At 41.8% G+C, this 16094-nt stretch overlaps 2 protein-coding genes across 3 annotated transcripts; one reads left to right on the plus strand and one right to left on the minus strand.

Annotated features, from left to right (window-relative positions):
• Positions 1-2881: 2881 nt before the first annotated feature.
• fbxo7 (F-box protein 7) lies at positions 2882-9580 on the minus strand. Of its 2 annotated transcripts, none has more exons than XM_085252590.1 (10): positions 9466-9580; positions 8236-8361; positions 7909-8152; positions 6187-6438; positions 5959-6103; positions 5782-5865; positions 5607-5702; positions 4125-4301; positions 3513-3553; positions 2882-3284 (listed from the first exon to the last, which is right to left on the minus strand). In XM_085252590.1, exons 2-10 carry the CDS (start codon positions 8355-8357, stop codon positions 2976-2978), a joined length of 1470 nt encoding a protein of 489 aa, XP_085108716.1. In that variant the 5' UTR covers positions 8358-8361; positions 9466-9580; the 3' UTR covers positions 2882-2975. The 2 variants fall into 2 exon arrangements, with proteins under 2 accessions (XP_085108716.1, XP_085108717.1); XM_085252591.1 differs by having other exon boundaries at positions 9409-9547.
• Positions 9581-11128: 1548 nt separating this feature from the next.
• Positions 11129-15058, plus strand: rtcb (RNA 2',3'-cyclic phosphate and 5'-OH ligase). Its single transcript, XM_085252515.1, has 12 exons — positions 11129-11320; positions 11743-11821; positions 11903-11970; positions 12047-12146; positions 12340-12496; positions 12565-12721; positions 12824-12983; positions 13076-13251; positions 13745-13933; positions 14009-14119; positions 14204-14323; positions 14417-15058. Exons 1-12 carry the CDS (start codon positions 11228-11230, stop codon positions 14522-14524), a joined length of 1518 nt encoding a protein of 505 aa, XP_085108641.1. The 5' UTR covers positions 11129-11227; the 3' UTR covers positions 14525-15058.
• The last annotated feature ends 1036 nt before the right edge of the window (positions 15059-16094 follow it).

Below are 16094 nucleotides of genomic sequence, written 5' to 3' on the forward strand. Positions count from 1 at the left end.
GTTTCCATCACTTTCCATTAACTTCCATTCACTTCCTGGAGACTTATCCTGACCCATCACAACTACCTGCCTGAACCTAACCCTAACCTTACCCTAAACCTGACTCAAGCCTTCACCCTACCTTGCCATTTGTCCCCATAAAGTAGGCGAGACATCACAATGTGAGTGTGTAAACAGATTTGTGTCCCCACAACAATAAGTAATACACATACACACACACACACACACACACACACACACACACACACACACACACACACACACACACACACAATTACTTTACCAACTGACCCCTGAGCTCCTAAGTGTCCCTCAAACCTGATTCAGGGATCCACTCCTCCACTTCCCTGTCACTCCCTGAAAGCTCACTGTCCTCACTTTCTGAGGGAATGTCCCTAACTGCACATTCCCTTGGTTTCCTTGCATAAAAGGTTTTTACGTCCATGTCCTGTAATTATCAGTAGATTGTAAAGTAAAAAACAGTGACTATGATCCTATAAATTCACACAAACACATCTCTACACACATATGCATTATTTTGCCTGAAAAAAATTAGGCTAACTCCACAGTGTTGCCTTGAGGCAAAGAATGAAAATTAACAGTTTTACTGTATAAATAAATTTTAAAAAGTAGAACAAACAATCAAATATACTTCTTAACATATTCATGCACATACAAGTGTTTTTTATATACATTTATTTCACTAAAGCGCTATATAAATGCAAACCATTATTATTATTATTACTATTATTATTATTATTATTATTATTATTATTATTATTATTACTATAATGATGTAAAATAGTGATCTTTATCTTACCTTCTAATGGAGATGTCTCTCATGTAATGCAGCCCCCCCCCCCCCCAAAAAAAATGAAAGTCACACCACCTTCAACTCATCCTTTTATTGGAAAGTTGTCGCATTATTTGACAAAAAAAAAAAATGTTTTTTTGAAGGCCCAGTGTGAGGCATGAAAATGTGGTTTGTTGCCTCAGGGCAACGCTATGCAGTAGAGGGATAAGCGTGTTAAAAATATTGGAAACTAATGAAATTAATATTTCATTTTTGTACTTACTCGTTTAATATCATTATATATTTTTGACATGAATCATTTAATTAATAATAAAGTTTATGAATAAACTTTTTAGACAAAAATAAAGATTTAAAGAACATTGTAAAGTAAAATCTCATGTTTTCTACTGATAATTTTGTGTTACAGATATGAAAACATTATTTAAATATAGGGATATAAAATAACTATAAGGATATAATAATACTACAACCTATAGCAATAATTTTACATACTACTATAAGAATATATGAGTTATTTCCAAGTTTCTCTTTGTTCACAGCCATTGACATGTCGAAGAGGTTAACACGTGAGGAGCGGATCGAAATTGTGTTGATATCTGGTGAACACAGTAACCGGGTCATTGCAGCAGATTTCAATGCAAGACACCCTACGAGACCACCCATCTCCCATGCTACAGTTAGCAAACTGCTTGCTAAGTTTTGTGAAACTGGTTCAGTGTTGGATTTGCAAGAAAACTGTCACTAATGAAGAAACATCAGTGGCTGTCCTAGCTTCATTCAGCAAGAGCCCACAGCGTAGCACTCGCCGCATGTCACTGGAGAGTGGCATTAGTCGAACATCCCTTCGGTGCATATTAGCTACTCACAAATGGCACCCTTACAAACTCCAGCTACTGCAGCATCTCAATGAGGATGACCCAGATCGGCGCACAGAATTTGCAGAATGGGCAAAACAAAAATTGGAACAGGACCCTCAGTTCACGCAGAAGATTTTGTTCAGTGATGAGGCAAACTTTTATGTGAATGGTGAAGTTAACAAACAAAACCACCGCTATTGGTCTGACACTAACCCACATTGGATGGATCCCTCCAAGACTGTTGGACCAACAAAAGTGATGGGTTGGTGTGGTATATGGGGTACAACGATAGTGGGTCCATTCTTCATCAATGGAAACCTCAAGGTCACTGGATATTTGAAATTGCTACATGATGATGTGTTTCCCTCTTTATGCACTGAAGCTGGCACGTTCCCTGAGTTTTTCCAGCAAGATGGTGCACCACCACATTATGGGTGCCAGGTCCGAGCATTCCTAGATGAACAGTTTCCTGGAAAGTGGATTGGTCGTCGTGGGCCAGTTGAATGGCCCCCAAAGTCTCCCGATCTGACCCCCTTAGACTTTTATCTTTGGGGTCATCTGAAGGCAATTGTCTATGGTGTGAAGATACGAGATGTGCAGCACCTGAAACTATGGATACTGGATCCCTGTGCTGGCATTTCTCCTGCGGTGTTGCCATCAGTGTGTGAAGAGTGGGAGAAGAGGGTTGCATTGACAATCCAACACAATGGGCAGCACAGTGAACACATTTTGTAAGTGGTCAGAAACTTGTAAATAACTCATGAAAGAATAAAGTTACGTTGAAACCAAGCACACCATTGTTTTTCTTGTGACATTACCAATAAGTTTGATGTGTCACATGACCCTCTTCCTATTGAAAAAACAAAAGTTGTATCCAAGATGGCCGACTTCTAAATGGCCACCATGGTCACCACCCATCTTGAGGAGTTTGCCCCCTCACATATACTAATGTGCCACAGACAGGACTTTAATATCACCAACCATTCCCATGTTATTACGGTGTATCCATATAAATGGCCCACCCTGTAGATTGCATTTTTTAATTGACATTTTTCAAACTTCTTCTGTTTGATGTTTAACCCATAAATAAATGGCTGTCACATAAAATTATAACTTTAAATTAAAATGTTTACTTTTTTGTCTTTGTGGAATAAAAGGATTTAAAGATTTTGTTCAGTTGTGAGGTTATAAATGATTCCCAGACAGAATGTTTTAAATTCTGATTTTATTGTGAAAATGAATTTTTGTCAACCCGGAGTCAAACAGGAAGTTGTGTCATTGATATGTGATCAGTGACGGAGTGATCAGATGAATCCTCGTCGGATGTCTGAAGGTCGCCCTCCTGTTGGTCGGATTCTGTGGAAGTCGTGGCGAGGTCGTCTGTGCGGGTCTGCGAGCGGGCCTATGGGGTCGTAGCGGGGGCGGGGGAGTAGGCCGTGGGGCAGGTTTGGTCGCTGATCGTATTCTCCACCGATGATGCCCGGCACCGGGGGGAAGTGAGGGTAGGGGATGGGGTGGAAGATGTCTCCTGGATGGAAAGGCAGGAGGGGGCGGGGGCGGGTCGGGGCAGCGTTTCGAAGTTCAGAGCGAAACTTGTACGACTTTTTGTAGAGCTGGAAAACAAATAAAAACAAATTAAATTATTTACACAAAAAATCCCAAAAAAAAAAAATCAACAACAAATCACATTAAAGCTTAAATTCTGCGAGCTATCATCAATCTGCCCCACATTAGTCTAATTTATTATTACCTTAAAATATTCATATTAAAAACGACACATTAGGAGGTTTTAAGAGTTTACAGTTCTTTAGTTATTTACTTTGATGAAGTGTGTTTCTCACCTCTTTCCAGTCTGTGTCTCTGGATCTGCCTGAGCCTGAATCTGAAAAACGGCAAACACAATCAGTCACTTTAATTATAATGATTTTGTTGAAAAACTGGACAATCACAATGAATCAATCAATAAATTTAATTGACTCATTTCACAACTTCAAATCTGTGTAAATTTAGAAAATATTTTGATACTTTTTAGTTTATTTATTTCTAAAAACTATCTTAAACACGGTGGACATTCAGGTGTTTCCCCCACAATTTCTGCTTATTTGTGGAGAAAATAATGACTGATTTGTTTTTACATTTTTTAAATGTTATTTTCTTTTTTAATGCTGTCATTTAAATTATCTTATTCAGATTCTAATATTTAATGTAGAGTAAGCTGTTTAAAACTTCACTGAAAATTATTTAATTAATAAGTAAATTAAGACATTATAACAGGTTTTAATAAGTTAAGGGTGTTCTAAGGGTGAAAAATAGAAAAAAAATCAAGAACATCTAAAAAGCACATGAAAAAGAACATTTAAACAGTGTCAGTGGAACATTTGACCCATAGTTAGAGAAATTTGCAGAAATAATTGTAAAAATAAATGAAATAGTTTTAGGGACTCTTTTTCCACCTGCGAAGTCGCGGCGGTACAGGTGTCTCCACAGCGACGAGTCTGCTGTGGCGACGTTGAAGTGCCGGCTTACCGCCGACAGTCTGACCACAGAGCGAACGTCGAGCAGGCGGAGGACTCGGAGGAGCAGCTCCGGAGGAAGAGCAGGCAGACCGAACGCCACGGGGAGAGCCATCGCTGAAACACATCACAGACTGTCAGTACCAGACATTAGCATGTTAGCACGTTAGCATCTGCTTACAGAGAAACATCATCAATGAAAACGCGACTCAAGCTCATATGAGTCAAACAAGCTGTTCCTCTAAAGCAGCTTCCCAAATGTTTCGGGACAGATTTTACTAGAATTCTTCGGGATATTAACATGAAATAGTTTATTACAAAACAAATGAGTTTGTGTGAAAAGAAAAACTAGAAAAGGAAACTCTGTATGAACTCAAGTCTGAAAGTAAAAAACGAATTTAAGATGGCAAAATAATCTGTAATCCTTTTTTTTTTTTTTTTTTAAACTCATGGCTTCAAAGGTTGGGATGAAACCTTTCATGGACACTCATATAAGTTCTTTATCCAACACTTTTTTACTACAAATAAAAGTTATTTGTTCTTTGGTATTTAAATAAGATGATGTAGTTGATAAAATGGGATTTCGATCAAAATATGTTTTGATCATAAGAAACGTAAAATTGAGTGTCATCTACATGTAACTTTTAAAGCTGCTAATCTTCTCAGTTCGAAGCACATAGAAGTCAAACACCAGAGGACCTAAACTGGAACCCTGGGGAACACCGTAGGTCACAGGTGTCGAACTCCAGGCCTCGAGGGCAGATGTCCTGCAGGTTTTAGATGTGTCCTTGATCCAACACAGCTGATGTAAATCACTAAATGACCTCCTCAACATGTCTTGAAGTTCTCCAGAGGCCTGGTAATGAACTAATCATTTGTTTCAGGTGTGTTGACCCTGGGTGAGATCTAAAACCTGCAGGACACCGGCCCCCGAGGTCTGGAGTTTGACACCCCTGCCCTAGGTGATAAAATACAGAATAAATTTGACTTTTAGAGGCACTTACTGCTAATTTATGGTGAAGTTATTTAATAATGTAATCCCCTTACATAATGCAAGTGAACAGTTTAAGAGACGCTTTAATTACATGTCAAAATGTCTTAAAATTTATAATAAAGCTGCAAATTCAAGGAGTAATCTTTTAATTTTGTATAACTTTAAATAACTTTCATTAAGATTTTGATTGGTTAATATAATTCTCTTTGCCCTGTATGTTTTTTATGAGTGGGATTTTGAGTTTTACATTTTAATTTTAATGAAATTGAACATCGATTTAAATAAAATCTTTCTTAAACTCACTAAAAGCTGTAACATGGCTAATGTTCACAGCAATTTAACTTCTCTGAGGTTTTCTCTGATTAAAGCTGATGAACTGGATGATGTCAGCACCAACATGTTGTGACTCATCTGAGAGGGGGCGTTACCTTCTCTGGCGGTGGCGATCAGTGGGTACGCCAGCTGGTCTTTGAAGAGTCGGGACAGTTTGCTGAGGTCTTTAAATGCTGCTGCAGCACTTCCTCCTGAACAACATCAGACACAGAAAATTAATCAAAGACGCTCCTGTGCTGGTGGCGTTATGCCAACCAATCACAGCTTTACCTGGCCACTCATTGGTCATGTAGCTGGATGCATTCAGACATAGTTTGCGGACAGTGTCGACCGTTTCTGTAACCTTCAGAGTCGCTGCATGAAGAAGAAAAAGGTCAGAAACACAGTGGGAGTTGAACACTAAAAGGTCAAAGAAAAATAAATTCAGCCCATTTAAAGAGGACTCACTGTTCATGACGAGCATTGGGCCCATGCACACAGCCACCACCGAGGCCAGGCTGCTCTCACACAGAGGATGAGTGTACTGCAGCTTGTAGACTCCACCTGCACACCTCCATCCAGCAGGCATCTCACCGGGCTTCAGCTCGGTGCCCTGTGGAGGCGCACACACTTACTCAAAGCGTCTGCCTTCACCTGTTTACTCAGCAGGATATTAACCTGTCCCCCTCGCCTCACCTGAGCAATGAACCCAGTCTCGAGCATCAGGAGATGTCCGGCCACCATGATGGCATCATTGGGACTTGTTGGCTGGGCCGTGTGGTACAGGAGCTCCAGAGAGAGTGGTGCCTGACCCTCCTCGGCCTCACTGCACAGCATTGGCTCCCAGATGGAGGCTGAAGATTCAGAATCCAGCATCTCACAGGACGGCTGGGACTCTGAAAGGACTGCAGGACCGGCAGCCCCACTGACACTGCTGCTGCTGCTCGGCTGTTTACCAACAACAAAACTGTGAGCTTGGGCACGTCTACGCCCCATCGTCAGGTCTGATGAGTGACGCGGCACAGGCTAAAATAATCTGCTGTTGTTTCTTTGTTATAATAACTTAAAATATAAAACAGACATGAACAACATCAAAAACAACAACCTGCCATAAACAGGTCAAGGCTGATCTCCTTTAATGTTACAGCTGACCACAAACATCAAAACACAGTCAGATCCATAAGTATGTGAACAATGATGCCTCTGCTGACCAGCCTTTGAAAATGCAGGACTGTAATTGGCTGAAATTCCTGAACAGTCAACGCAACACTTTGTTGTCTTCTCGAGTTAAAGCTCAAAGTCTTATTGTTTGATATGAAATATTCTGTGATGACCCACGAGGCTAAACTACCAAGGCTCTGTCAGTTTTCAAATACTTGTGGTGACAACTGTAAAAGACAAACAGCAAGGGGCCTGGATGGGAACCTTGTGGAACACCGTACGATTATAAATCAGTGTTTGTCTTCATTTTCAGAATGATAGGGAATTTTAAAATACCATCAAACCATTACACAGATTTAACGCCCACTATGCTCTTCCAGTGAGTTTGTTTTTATTTTTTGGCACCAGTAACACTGGAGACCATCTCCTGCAATGGGTAAAGCTCATCCTTTTAAACCTTTGCAGAACTTTGTTTTTCTCTCCAGCTGTTCATGAGACGCACATCTGTAAGGATTTAAAAGCGCCCCAAGCACCAAATATATAAATGCTTCTCAGGCTGACTGAGACTTCGCTATTTAAAAATGTGTCTGGTGATGTGAAGCTGAGGATGTGTCTGAAAATGCTCCGTTAGACTCCTGCAGCTTTCCAGATGTGAAGATTTCTACTACTGCGAGAGAGCCGGTGCTTCCACGATGAAGGCTGGCACGCCCATGACTTTTAACTGTTCTTTAATCCAAAGTTCCCTGAAAGCTTGTAAGTATCAGGTGAGAAAGCTTTTGAACCTATGAATTCGTCCAGCTCCAAACAAAACATCTCAGGTTTCAGAGGCACAGCTGGTTCACCTAAACACTTTCAGTCTGATGCTGCTGATGCAAACTGAGATGAGTCAGAGTGTCATCAGTGTTGGATGATGTGAAATTAAGTGTGTCCTCGTGTGGATCCACAGAAGAGAAGCTGTGAGGGGGGTGTGGCCCTTTAAACCAGCTTTAACCCTTGCTGTGTGCTCTGTGGTGTGTCTGTATTTGCGAATTATTTTATGTTATAATTCAGCTCATAAAAACACGAGAAAGTAAAACAGAAACTGTGCACTGAAGCCAGAAGTATGTGGATGCTTTTTGGGCCTGTTTCTGATCTCTGGCCGAGGCAGTCTACAGTCTGTGTAGACTGACCTCCCACACATGGACTGGAAACAGGCTCGATATGTCTCACACACCTATCCAGCCCACCTGAACAACCTGCTGGAGGTGAACATCATACCTGAGTGGAGGCCATGATGGGGGTCTGCTGGCTTTGCCTCTGGTTTGCAGAGCTCTTGGCTGCCGTGTAGGTGGAGCTTGTAGACGAGGCTGAGCTGGTTGAACCGGCGGCAGCTGTGGCTTCAGACTGAGGCAGATGGACACAGATCAAATCTCCGGACACGATGCCGCAGGATGCCAAAGTCTGAGCAGTGTCCGTGAGCAGCTTGGAGCCGTTCAGAGACAAACCAAACTCTGTGTCTGAACTGAAGCGCAAGTAGGGAGTCAAATAACTGAAACTTTATAAACCACAACTCAGATTACAGAGTTAGACATGTGCAGCACCGACCTGAGTCCATGTGAGGACAACAGCATCTCCTGGATGTGATCTCTGAGCTCTTTCAAACTGGGATCTTCTCCAAGTAACTCCACCCGGCTGGTCTGCCTGTTGATTCGAACTCGCAGCTTCATGATGCTGCTCACACACAGACACAGGAAGAGGACTCACACTAAGTAATGCACAGACTGCAGAGGGCCATGATGCTCTTAACAGAACTGTATTCACATGTTTGGATTTTATATCACGCAGTCTGATTTTTCATATAATTTTATTTCCATGTTGTATTTAATATTTTATTTATATGCAACTTTGTTTTATTCCTTTATTATTATTATTATTATTATTATTATTATTATTATTATTATTCAAAGGAGCTTGCAAAGAAAAGAGTCTGGACTTCTTTAAGTTACTTGAAGAGGTTTCACCTCTCATCCGAGAAGCTTCTTCAGTTCTGAGAACCTTCACAGACATTATTATTATTATTATATTTTTTCTTTATTTTAATCATCTTTCTATTAATGTTTAATTGTTTCATTTCTAATTTTTACTAATAATTATTATTTTTGTATGTAATTGTATTCATTTCTTTAGTATGTATTAATCTATTTCATTTTTTGTTATCAGGTTCTTATTTTTCGTTTCTTATTGTATTTGTGTTTCTCATAAAAATATGTTGTCAAATTTCACTAAAAACAGATAAAAAGTGAATGGAGTCTGGTGAAAAGATTCCAGCTGCTAAATCAGATCATCAGTGAACAGTGACGTAATATCTAATGAACTTTAACTAACATTAATTTAATCTGTGCACATATTAAAAAAGTATCACGTGATTTTTACTGTGCACAAAGTGACTCTGATTCAAATCCAAACCTCACAGTAAACTTTAGCTCATTAAGTACGAAACCTCATTACAAATCTGCCAAATTTAACTTTTGATGAGTCACTAATGACGTTTTGAAATTTCTTAGCAGCTTTAGCTCCGCTTTACCGCTAAAACGTCACATTTAGAGGATTTTCGTTCATTTTGCGCTGATTTCAGAGCGTCGTTGGTTCTCTGTGAGGTAGAAAAATATGTAAAGAGCTGCGTGAAAACAAACGTTTCGTTTTCGTTTCCGCAGTCTTATCGTTAGCTAACGTTTCACTGACGCTGCTGCTGCTTAGCGCGGGTTAGTGTTAACTAACCGGGTTAAGGAGCGTTTGTAGTCCTGAAAGCTGGAAGTCAAACAGAAGAACACTCACACCGTGAACTACCGAGAAGACATCCACGACTCTTCATGTGCTTCTCTGTAAACACACAAACCTGCAGCGCCCCAAAACACGCACACACCGCTTCCGGGATGGATTTTCATAATACAACACGTCGAGGGCACTCAAATCAAAAGTTTATAAACCAAAGTTTTTTTTAAAAAAAATCGTAATAATTCTGTTAGAATAAATGTATTATGCCGTAAAAAGGCCCAACTTTTCAAAATAACAACTTTTATTAAATTAGATGCATGTATTTATATTTTTTATTTATATGTACGCATGCATTATGTTGCTTTGTGTAGATTCTGCTTTTGTTTTGAAGGCTTGTCACTAAACTTCCTGAATCATTATCCAAAATAAACTTTCGTAAAACTACAAATACGGCAACCGGGCTGCATAAAATCCTGAGTATTCTCCAGAACATTTCGATTGGTATGAATAAATCTGCAGGGGAGATAAAATTAATCATCTTTATATACTGTTTAAATAACGGCATTTTATGTTCCCCAAAAGGTTGATTCTGTTCATCTGGACGTAGCTTTGTCAGTGGGAGAAACGTTTCATCACTCATTCAAGTGACTTCTTCAGTCTCAGCTGACTGTGGGTTTCCCCAGCATTATAAACAGTACATTTGCACGATAACTGAAACTAGCCCACTGAATGAACGGTGGGCTGTGAGGTCAGTTCCTTGATCATTAATATGCAAATTCTCATTATCATTGATCCATAACCACTGATCGAAGCCCGTTGATCAAAGCCCGTTGATCAATGGTACTCATTGACCATGAGTACCATTCACAGAGAGTTGGGAAATGTCTGCAATCACAGCATTGTAAGATAGTGAAAGATGTACCCTTACTGTATTTTCTGCTGAAAGTAGAAGAAAAACAAGATGATGGTTTAAGTTGAAAATTTCCGCTTCTTATTTCTGTCTATTATATCTTGAGATCATTTAATGAATTCACAGATCAGTGCTGCTCTCTCTTTCTTTGCTAATATAAGTCAGTGGATCTCACTCAGCAGTGTCTGTCTCTGTCATTTATCTCCATAGTAACCATCTCAGTATTTATTATATAATATTTATTTAATGACGCTTTGAATCTCCAAAAATTCAGTGATTAAAAAGCCAAGAAGCTGGATGTAATTCAGCCAAAGACTCTATGTGGAGCACTTTTATTCCACAACAGTATTGCCATGACAAGAAAAAGAAATCAGAAAAGAAAAAACAAATTAGTGACTGATGGAAAGAGCAGACTGAACACACAGTTCAGGAGGACAGGGCCGTGTCTTATTTGCAGCGTGGGCCACCAGAATACCCAGAAATCATAAATACATCATCGATGAACGACAGCAAAGGTTGTCGGAAATGACTGAAAGGGAAGGGTTTAGTTTATGATTCACAATACAGCAAGGACACGTGTGAGTGTGGGAGCACTGTCACGGGCAGGAACTCCTCACAGAGGGCAGGAAGTGTTTCCATCACAGAAATTGAACCCCCAGAGCAGGAGGAGCAGAGAGATCCTGGAGCACGTCCACACACTGCTGTTCTACTGAGGATAATACCGCATAGAGAATAACCGTGGAACACTGAACAGTAGGTGGCAGTAATGCGCGTGCAGCCTGTTGAGCGTAGAAGAAAAAGAAGCCGAAGAAGACTCTTTTCTTCGGCTTCTTTTTCTAATCTTACATTAGACAGCCAGTGAAACGCGGCGTTAAAGAGTGAGATTTGCCGTTTTTGGTCGTTTGTGGAGTCATGAGTCGCAGTTACAATGATGAGCTGCAGTTTCTGGATAAAATCTCCTCCACCTCCTGGAGAATCAAAAAGGGCTTCGTCCCCAACATGCAGGTACGAGCTAACAGATAACAGCTAGCTGGTAACGTGGCTGGGCTGACAGCTGCAGGTGACTTGATTAAACACAGGTGTCCACGGCATGAGAGGAGAACATCAGAGACAGTAGAACACAGGAGCTGACGGAACCCCCGAGAAATGCCGAATAAGCACGAGGCTAAAAATGATTCTGAACAGCAGCACAAACTTAAAAACGCTTAAAATGATTTACGAAAGTTTTAAGTGTATCTGTTCTGCTCCACCCGCGGGTGGACGCTGGGAGGAGGTGACTCTGCTCCATTTTAGTTTATTTTCAGTTGGTTTCATTGTCTCACAGAAGAAAGATTCAGAATAATCATTAAAGCGAAGCAGGGACGCTCCTTAAAAGCTTTTATTTCCTCTGCTGTCACCTCTTGACTCCTCCTCCTTTTCCTCTTTAGGTGGAAGGAGTTTTCTACGTGAACGAGTCTCTGGAGAAGCTTATGTTCGAGGAGCTTCGTAATGCCTGCCGAGGAGGAGGTTGGTGACCTTTGAACCCCTCTGAGAGCCCCCTCTACCTGACCTCCACCCTCCTCATTTCTCTCTGTTCCTCCTCCTCAGGTGTGGGCGGGTTCCTTCCAGCCATGAAACAGATTGGGAATGTGGCGGCGCTGCCGGGGATTGTGAACGTGAGTGTTGCCGTTCTGTATGTGTCCACAGTAAATGTTTTGCTTCGTACTCAGGGTGTCTCTGATTGGTCGGCAGAAATCCATCGGCCTGCCAGATGTCCACTCTGGGTACGGATTTGCTATCGGGAACATGGCAGCCTTTGACATGGACAACCCCAATTCCGTGGTGTCTCCAGGTAGGAAGTACTATGATAAAACATAAGCAGGGTCCTCTAAAACCTGATGAAAAATGAATGGAGTTTGGTGGGAAGCTATGTGCAGGAAGTAAAAAAATCTTCCAACCTGTGGATTTCCCTGCTGTGGTCACCCGTCATGAAACTTACTCTGTGACCCACCCTGTTAAAACAGTACTTCCCATGTGCCCTCCAGGTGGCGTGGGCTTCGACATAAACTGCGGTGTCCGCCTGCTGAGGACAAACCTGGACGAGGGCGATGTCCAGCCGGTGAAGGAGCAGCTCGCTCAGTCACTGTTCGACCACATCCCTGTGGGAGTCGGCTCCAAAGGCGTCATCCCGATGGGCGCCAAGTAAGTAGAACAGAACAGACCTGCCTCTCCTCACCTGTGTGTCACCTGACTAATGCATGTGTCACCAGGGACCTGGAGGAGGCGCTGGAAATGGGCATGGACTGGTCTCTAAGGGAGGGCTACGCCTGGGCCGAGGATAAGGAGCACTGCGAAGAGTACGGGCGCATGCTGCAGGCCGACCCCAACAAGGTGTCCTCCAAGGCCAAGAAGAGAGGCCTGCCGCAGGTAGCCCTGCAGCTCACACCTGTGTTCACACCTGCAACCCTCTGCTGGTGTCTAAAGCTGTGTGTGTGTGTGTGTGTGTGTGTGTGTGTGTGTGTGTTGCAGCTTGGCACTTTGGGAGCAGGAAACCACTATGCTGAGATCCAGGTGGTGGATGAGATCTACAACGACTACGCCGCCAAGAAGATGGGCATTGACCACAAAGGCCAGGTGTGTGTGATGATCCACAGCGGCAGCCGAGGCCTCGGGCATCAGGTCGCCACAGGTACGAGTGCCGCCGAAATGGATCGCCGAATATTGCAAACCTTCACTTCTGCCTTTTAAATTATCAACGAAAACACCTGGTGATATTTACAGATGCTCTGGTTGCCATGGAGAAGGCGATGAAGCGTGACAAAATCACGGTGAACGATCGACAGCTGGCCTGCGCTCAAATCAACTCTCCTGAGGGGCAGGATTACCTGAAAGGCATGGCAGCCGCAGGAAACTACGCCTGGGTCAACCGCTCCTCCATGACCTTCCTCACCAGACAGGTACGCTCACCTGAGCCGCTCTCGGGTCATAAACGCACCGCTGCACCCGCCCTAACAAGAGAAGTGACCTCACATGGTGCTTAAAGCGCAGCTCTTCTCATGAAGAAGTGAGTTCCATGATCAGGAGGATGAACCCACTCTGTTCCACTCCGAGTCGGGGATTCGACGAATGTACTTAAACGCACCACAAATAATATAAAAATACAACTGTAAAAATCATTAATGTGATAGAAAATTCAATTTCTGCTTCTGTTCATTTGTTTTTTATTTTCGTTACATTTTTTATTAATTTTTTTTAATCTTTTAACTTTTATTTAATTCATAATTTTTGTGTATTTCTTTTGTTTTCATTTCATTTATAGGATATTCTGTAATTTGAACTTCCGGCATCGGATTGCTGTGGAGTCTAATAATGTCCCGATTCTGCTATGATCGTTATGGGGAGAGGGTTTGGGTGAGCGGAGTCTGTAAAAGCAGTTTTCGCGTCTTTCAGGCCTTCTCCAAAGTGTTCGGTACGACGCCGGATGACCTTGACATGCACGTCATCTACGACGTCTCTCACAACATCGCCAAAGTGGAGGAGCACATTGTGGACGGGAAGCAGAGGACGCTGCTCGTTCACCGCAAAGGATCCACGCGAGCCTTCCCCCCTCACCACCCCCTCATCCCCGTCGACTACCAGGTAAGAGCGCGTCATGTTCGTCTGTTTACTCGCCATCATGATGTGAGTCTTGCCTGAACTCGCTGCCATTTCCAGCTCACAGGTCAGCCGGTGCTCATCGGTGGGACGATGGGGACCTGCAGCTACGTCCTGACGGGGACCGAGCAGGGCATGATGGAGACGTTTGGGACCACCTGCCATGGAGCGGTACGAGTCTGAGCGCCCTTCGCGCTGTCACATGGTCAACCTTGGTTCGTTTCATGTCTTTAAGCAACTTCCTGTCTGTTTCAGGGCCGAGCGCTCTCTCGAGCAAAGTCACGCAGGAACCTGGACTTCCAGGACGTCCTGGACAAACTGGCCGACATGGGCATTGCCATCCGGGTGGCATCGCCCAAACTGGTGATGGAGGAGGTGAGGGGGAGGAGTCAGGGTGGGTTTTTATGCACTTTAAGCTGTTTTCTGTTTGCGTCTGACTTTTTTTTTTTTTTGTTTTGTTTTGTTAAGGCTCCTGAATCATACAAAAACGTGACAGACGTGGTGAACACGTGTCACGAGGCTGGCATCAGCAAGAAGGCAATCAAACTGAGGCCAATCGCTGTCATCAAAGGATGAAGCTGAACCACAGAAATGACTCATGGGCGAAAGACGATAAACACGACTTTTCTGTTTGGAGAGAATTTACGTTAAAGAAGGATTTAAAAAGAAAAAAAAAAAAAAAAAAAAGACATTCTGTTTTTGTTTGGTTGCCAAGAAAACCAGATCGCACTGCAGTGGAGGTCAGAGGTCACCTCTCAGGACTGAAGTGGCCGCTGTAGTTTCCAGTTTCTGCTTCATGAGCTCTCTGAGACACGTCCTCAGAAATGAGCGGCTGCACTTCTTGCAGATCAAAAAACGAGCCGCTGCGGCTGAAATTTTTCTCCGCTCAGCATGAAGTGAGTCCCAGAAGAAAAGCTGGATCTGAATCCTTTGAGATAAATGCAGAAATCTGCTTTCATTTCAGTGTGCTCACACTACTGCAATAAAAATCGAATTCATGCCTTAAATGTGCGTAATAACGAAGACTGTCTGAGAAAACGTAAACATGTTTAATTTCTGTTTAGTTTCCAAAAAAGATCGACTTCAATAAAGAACCAAGTGTGCAGTGAACGGGTTCAGTCTTTGTTTTCCACTGCCGCTGAGAATACAAACACCTGTGAAGTGTTTGGTCCACAGTGAGAAAAAAAGATTTTATAAAATGAAAACAGATGTGCTGTGGATGAATGATGTTCTCCTGTTTTAGGACGTAAATGTCAGAGCTGTGAGTTTAGCTTCTTCTCAAGAAGCAAAATTGAAAGAATTCGTGAATTTCTCATATTTTATTCCATTACATCTCAGGATCCACCTCTGGGAACGTTTCCGGACACGTTAACCAAATAAAAGCAGTCACATGATCTCTGTAGAGGAGGTAAAGTCAAAGTCACTGTCCTAATCCCACATGTAGGCTCAGAGATTTAATCTCACATTACGACTAGAGATGGCACGATACCACTTTTTTATGTCCGATACCGATATCATAAATTTGGATATCTGCCGATACCGATATGAATCCGATATAGTGTTTTTTAATCAACAAAACTGTTTTTTAAATATCTTGCTGCATTTTGTATAAGTTCATACTCAAGTTTAAAACAACCACACTAAAGCTATTCTGTTATACCTGTATGCAAAAAAAAAATTTCATAGTTCAGCAATACTGATCAATCTAATAAACTTAAACCTACACCATCCTCCCTATTCTGGTATTTTAAAGAGTACTTAGCATAAATATTAAGCAACCTAACTAATAGGGTTCCAACTCCCAGCAACAACAAAAATAAAAAAATAGGGAACCACCCCTCACGCTCCACATCATGATGCTTAATCAACCTTAATTTGATGCAGTGTGAAAAAAAATGCACAGAAATCAATTATTTTTTAAGAAATATTAAATAGATTCAACATCTTTCTTCAACAAAATTGCAGACTGCACAGATGGTGCCTTCCCAAAGGAAAAAGTACTATAGCTTACTAGGGTATATTAGACTTAACAGTTACTATATGCAGTAATGGACTTCTATACATTTTACATCAGATTAAAACTTTGGGTGTAAGATTCAGATAAATATTAAATAATTAAAAGGTAGACATTTTAAATGAGAATAAG

The sequence above is a fragment of the Mchenga conophoros genome, linkage group LG17, assembly GCF_057382185.1.
Source record: "Mchenga conophoros isolate Kocher_MC1m ecotype Shallow Benthic linkage group LG17, M_conophoros_male_GT1.1, whole genome shotgun sequence".
Taxonomy (NCBI): Eukaryota; Metazoa; Chordata; class Actinopteri; order Cichliformes; family Cichlidae; genus Mchenga; species Mchenga conophoros.

Bases quoted from the DNA above. Each gene is read 5' to 3' on its own strand.
- fbxo7 (XM_085252590.1), bottom strand. From the start codon at position 8,357: ATGAAGCTGCGAGTTCGAATCAACAGGCAGACCAGCCGGGTGGAGTTA. The intron at 5,866-5,958 runs GTGAGTCCTCTT...TTCTTCATGCAG, and splicing joins CCCAATGCTCGTCATGAACA to CGACTCTGAAGGTTACAGAA. The intron at 4,302-5,606 runs GTAACGCCCCCT...GATGTGTTTCAG, and splicing joins GATCGCCACCGCCAGAGAAG to CGATGGCTCTCCCCGTGGCG.
- rtcb (XM_085252515.1), top strand. From the start codon at position 11,228: ATGAGTCGCAGTTACAATGATGAGCTGCAGTTTCTGGATAAAATCTCC. The intron at 12,497-12,564 runs GTAAGTAGAACA...ATGTGTCACCAG, and splicing joins GTCATCCCGATGGGCGCCAA to GGACCTGGAGGAGGCGCTGG. The intron at 12,984-13,075 runs GTACGAGTGCCG...TGATATTTACAG, and splicing joins CGGGCATCAGGTCGCCACAG to ATGCTCTGGTTGCCATGGAG.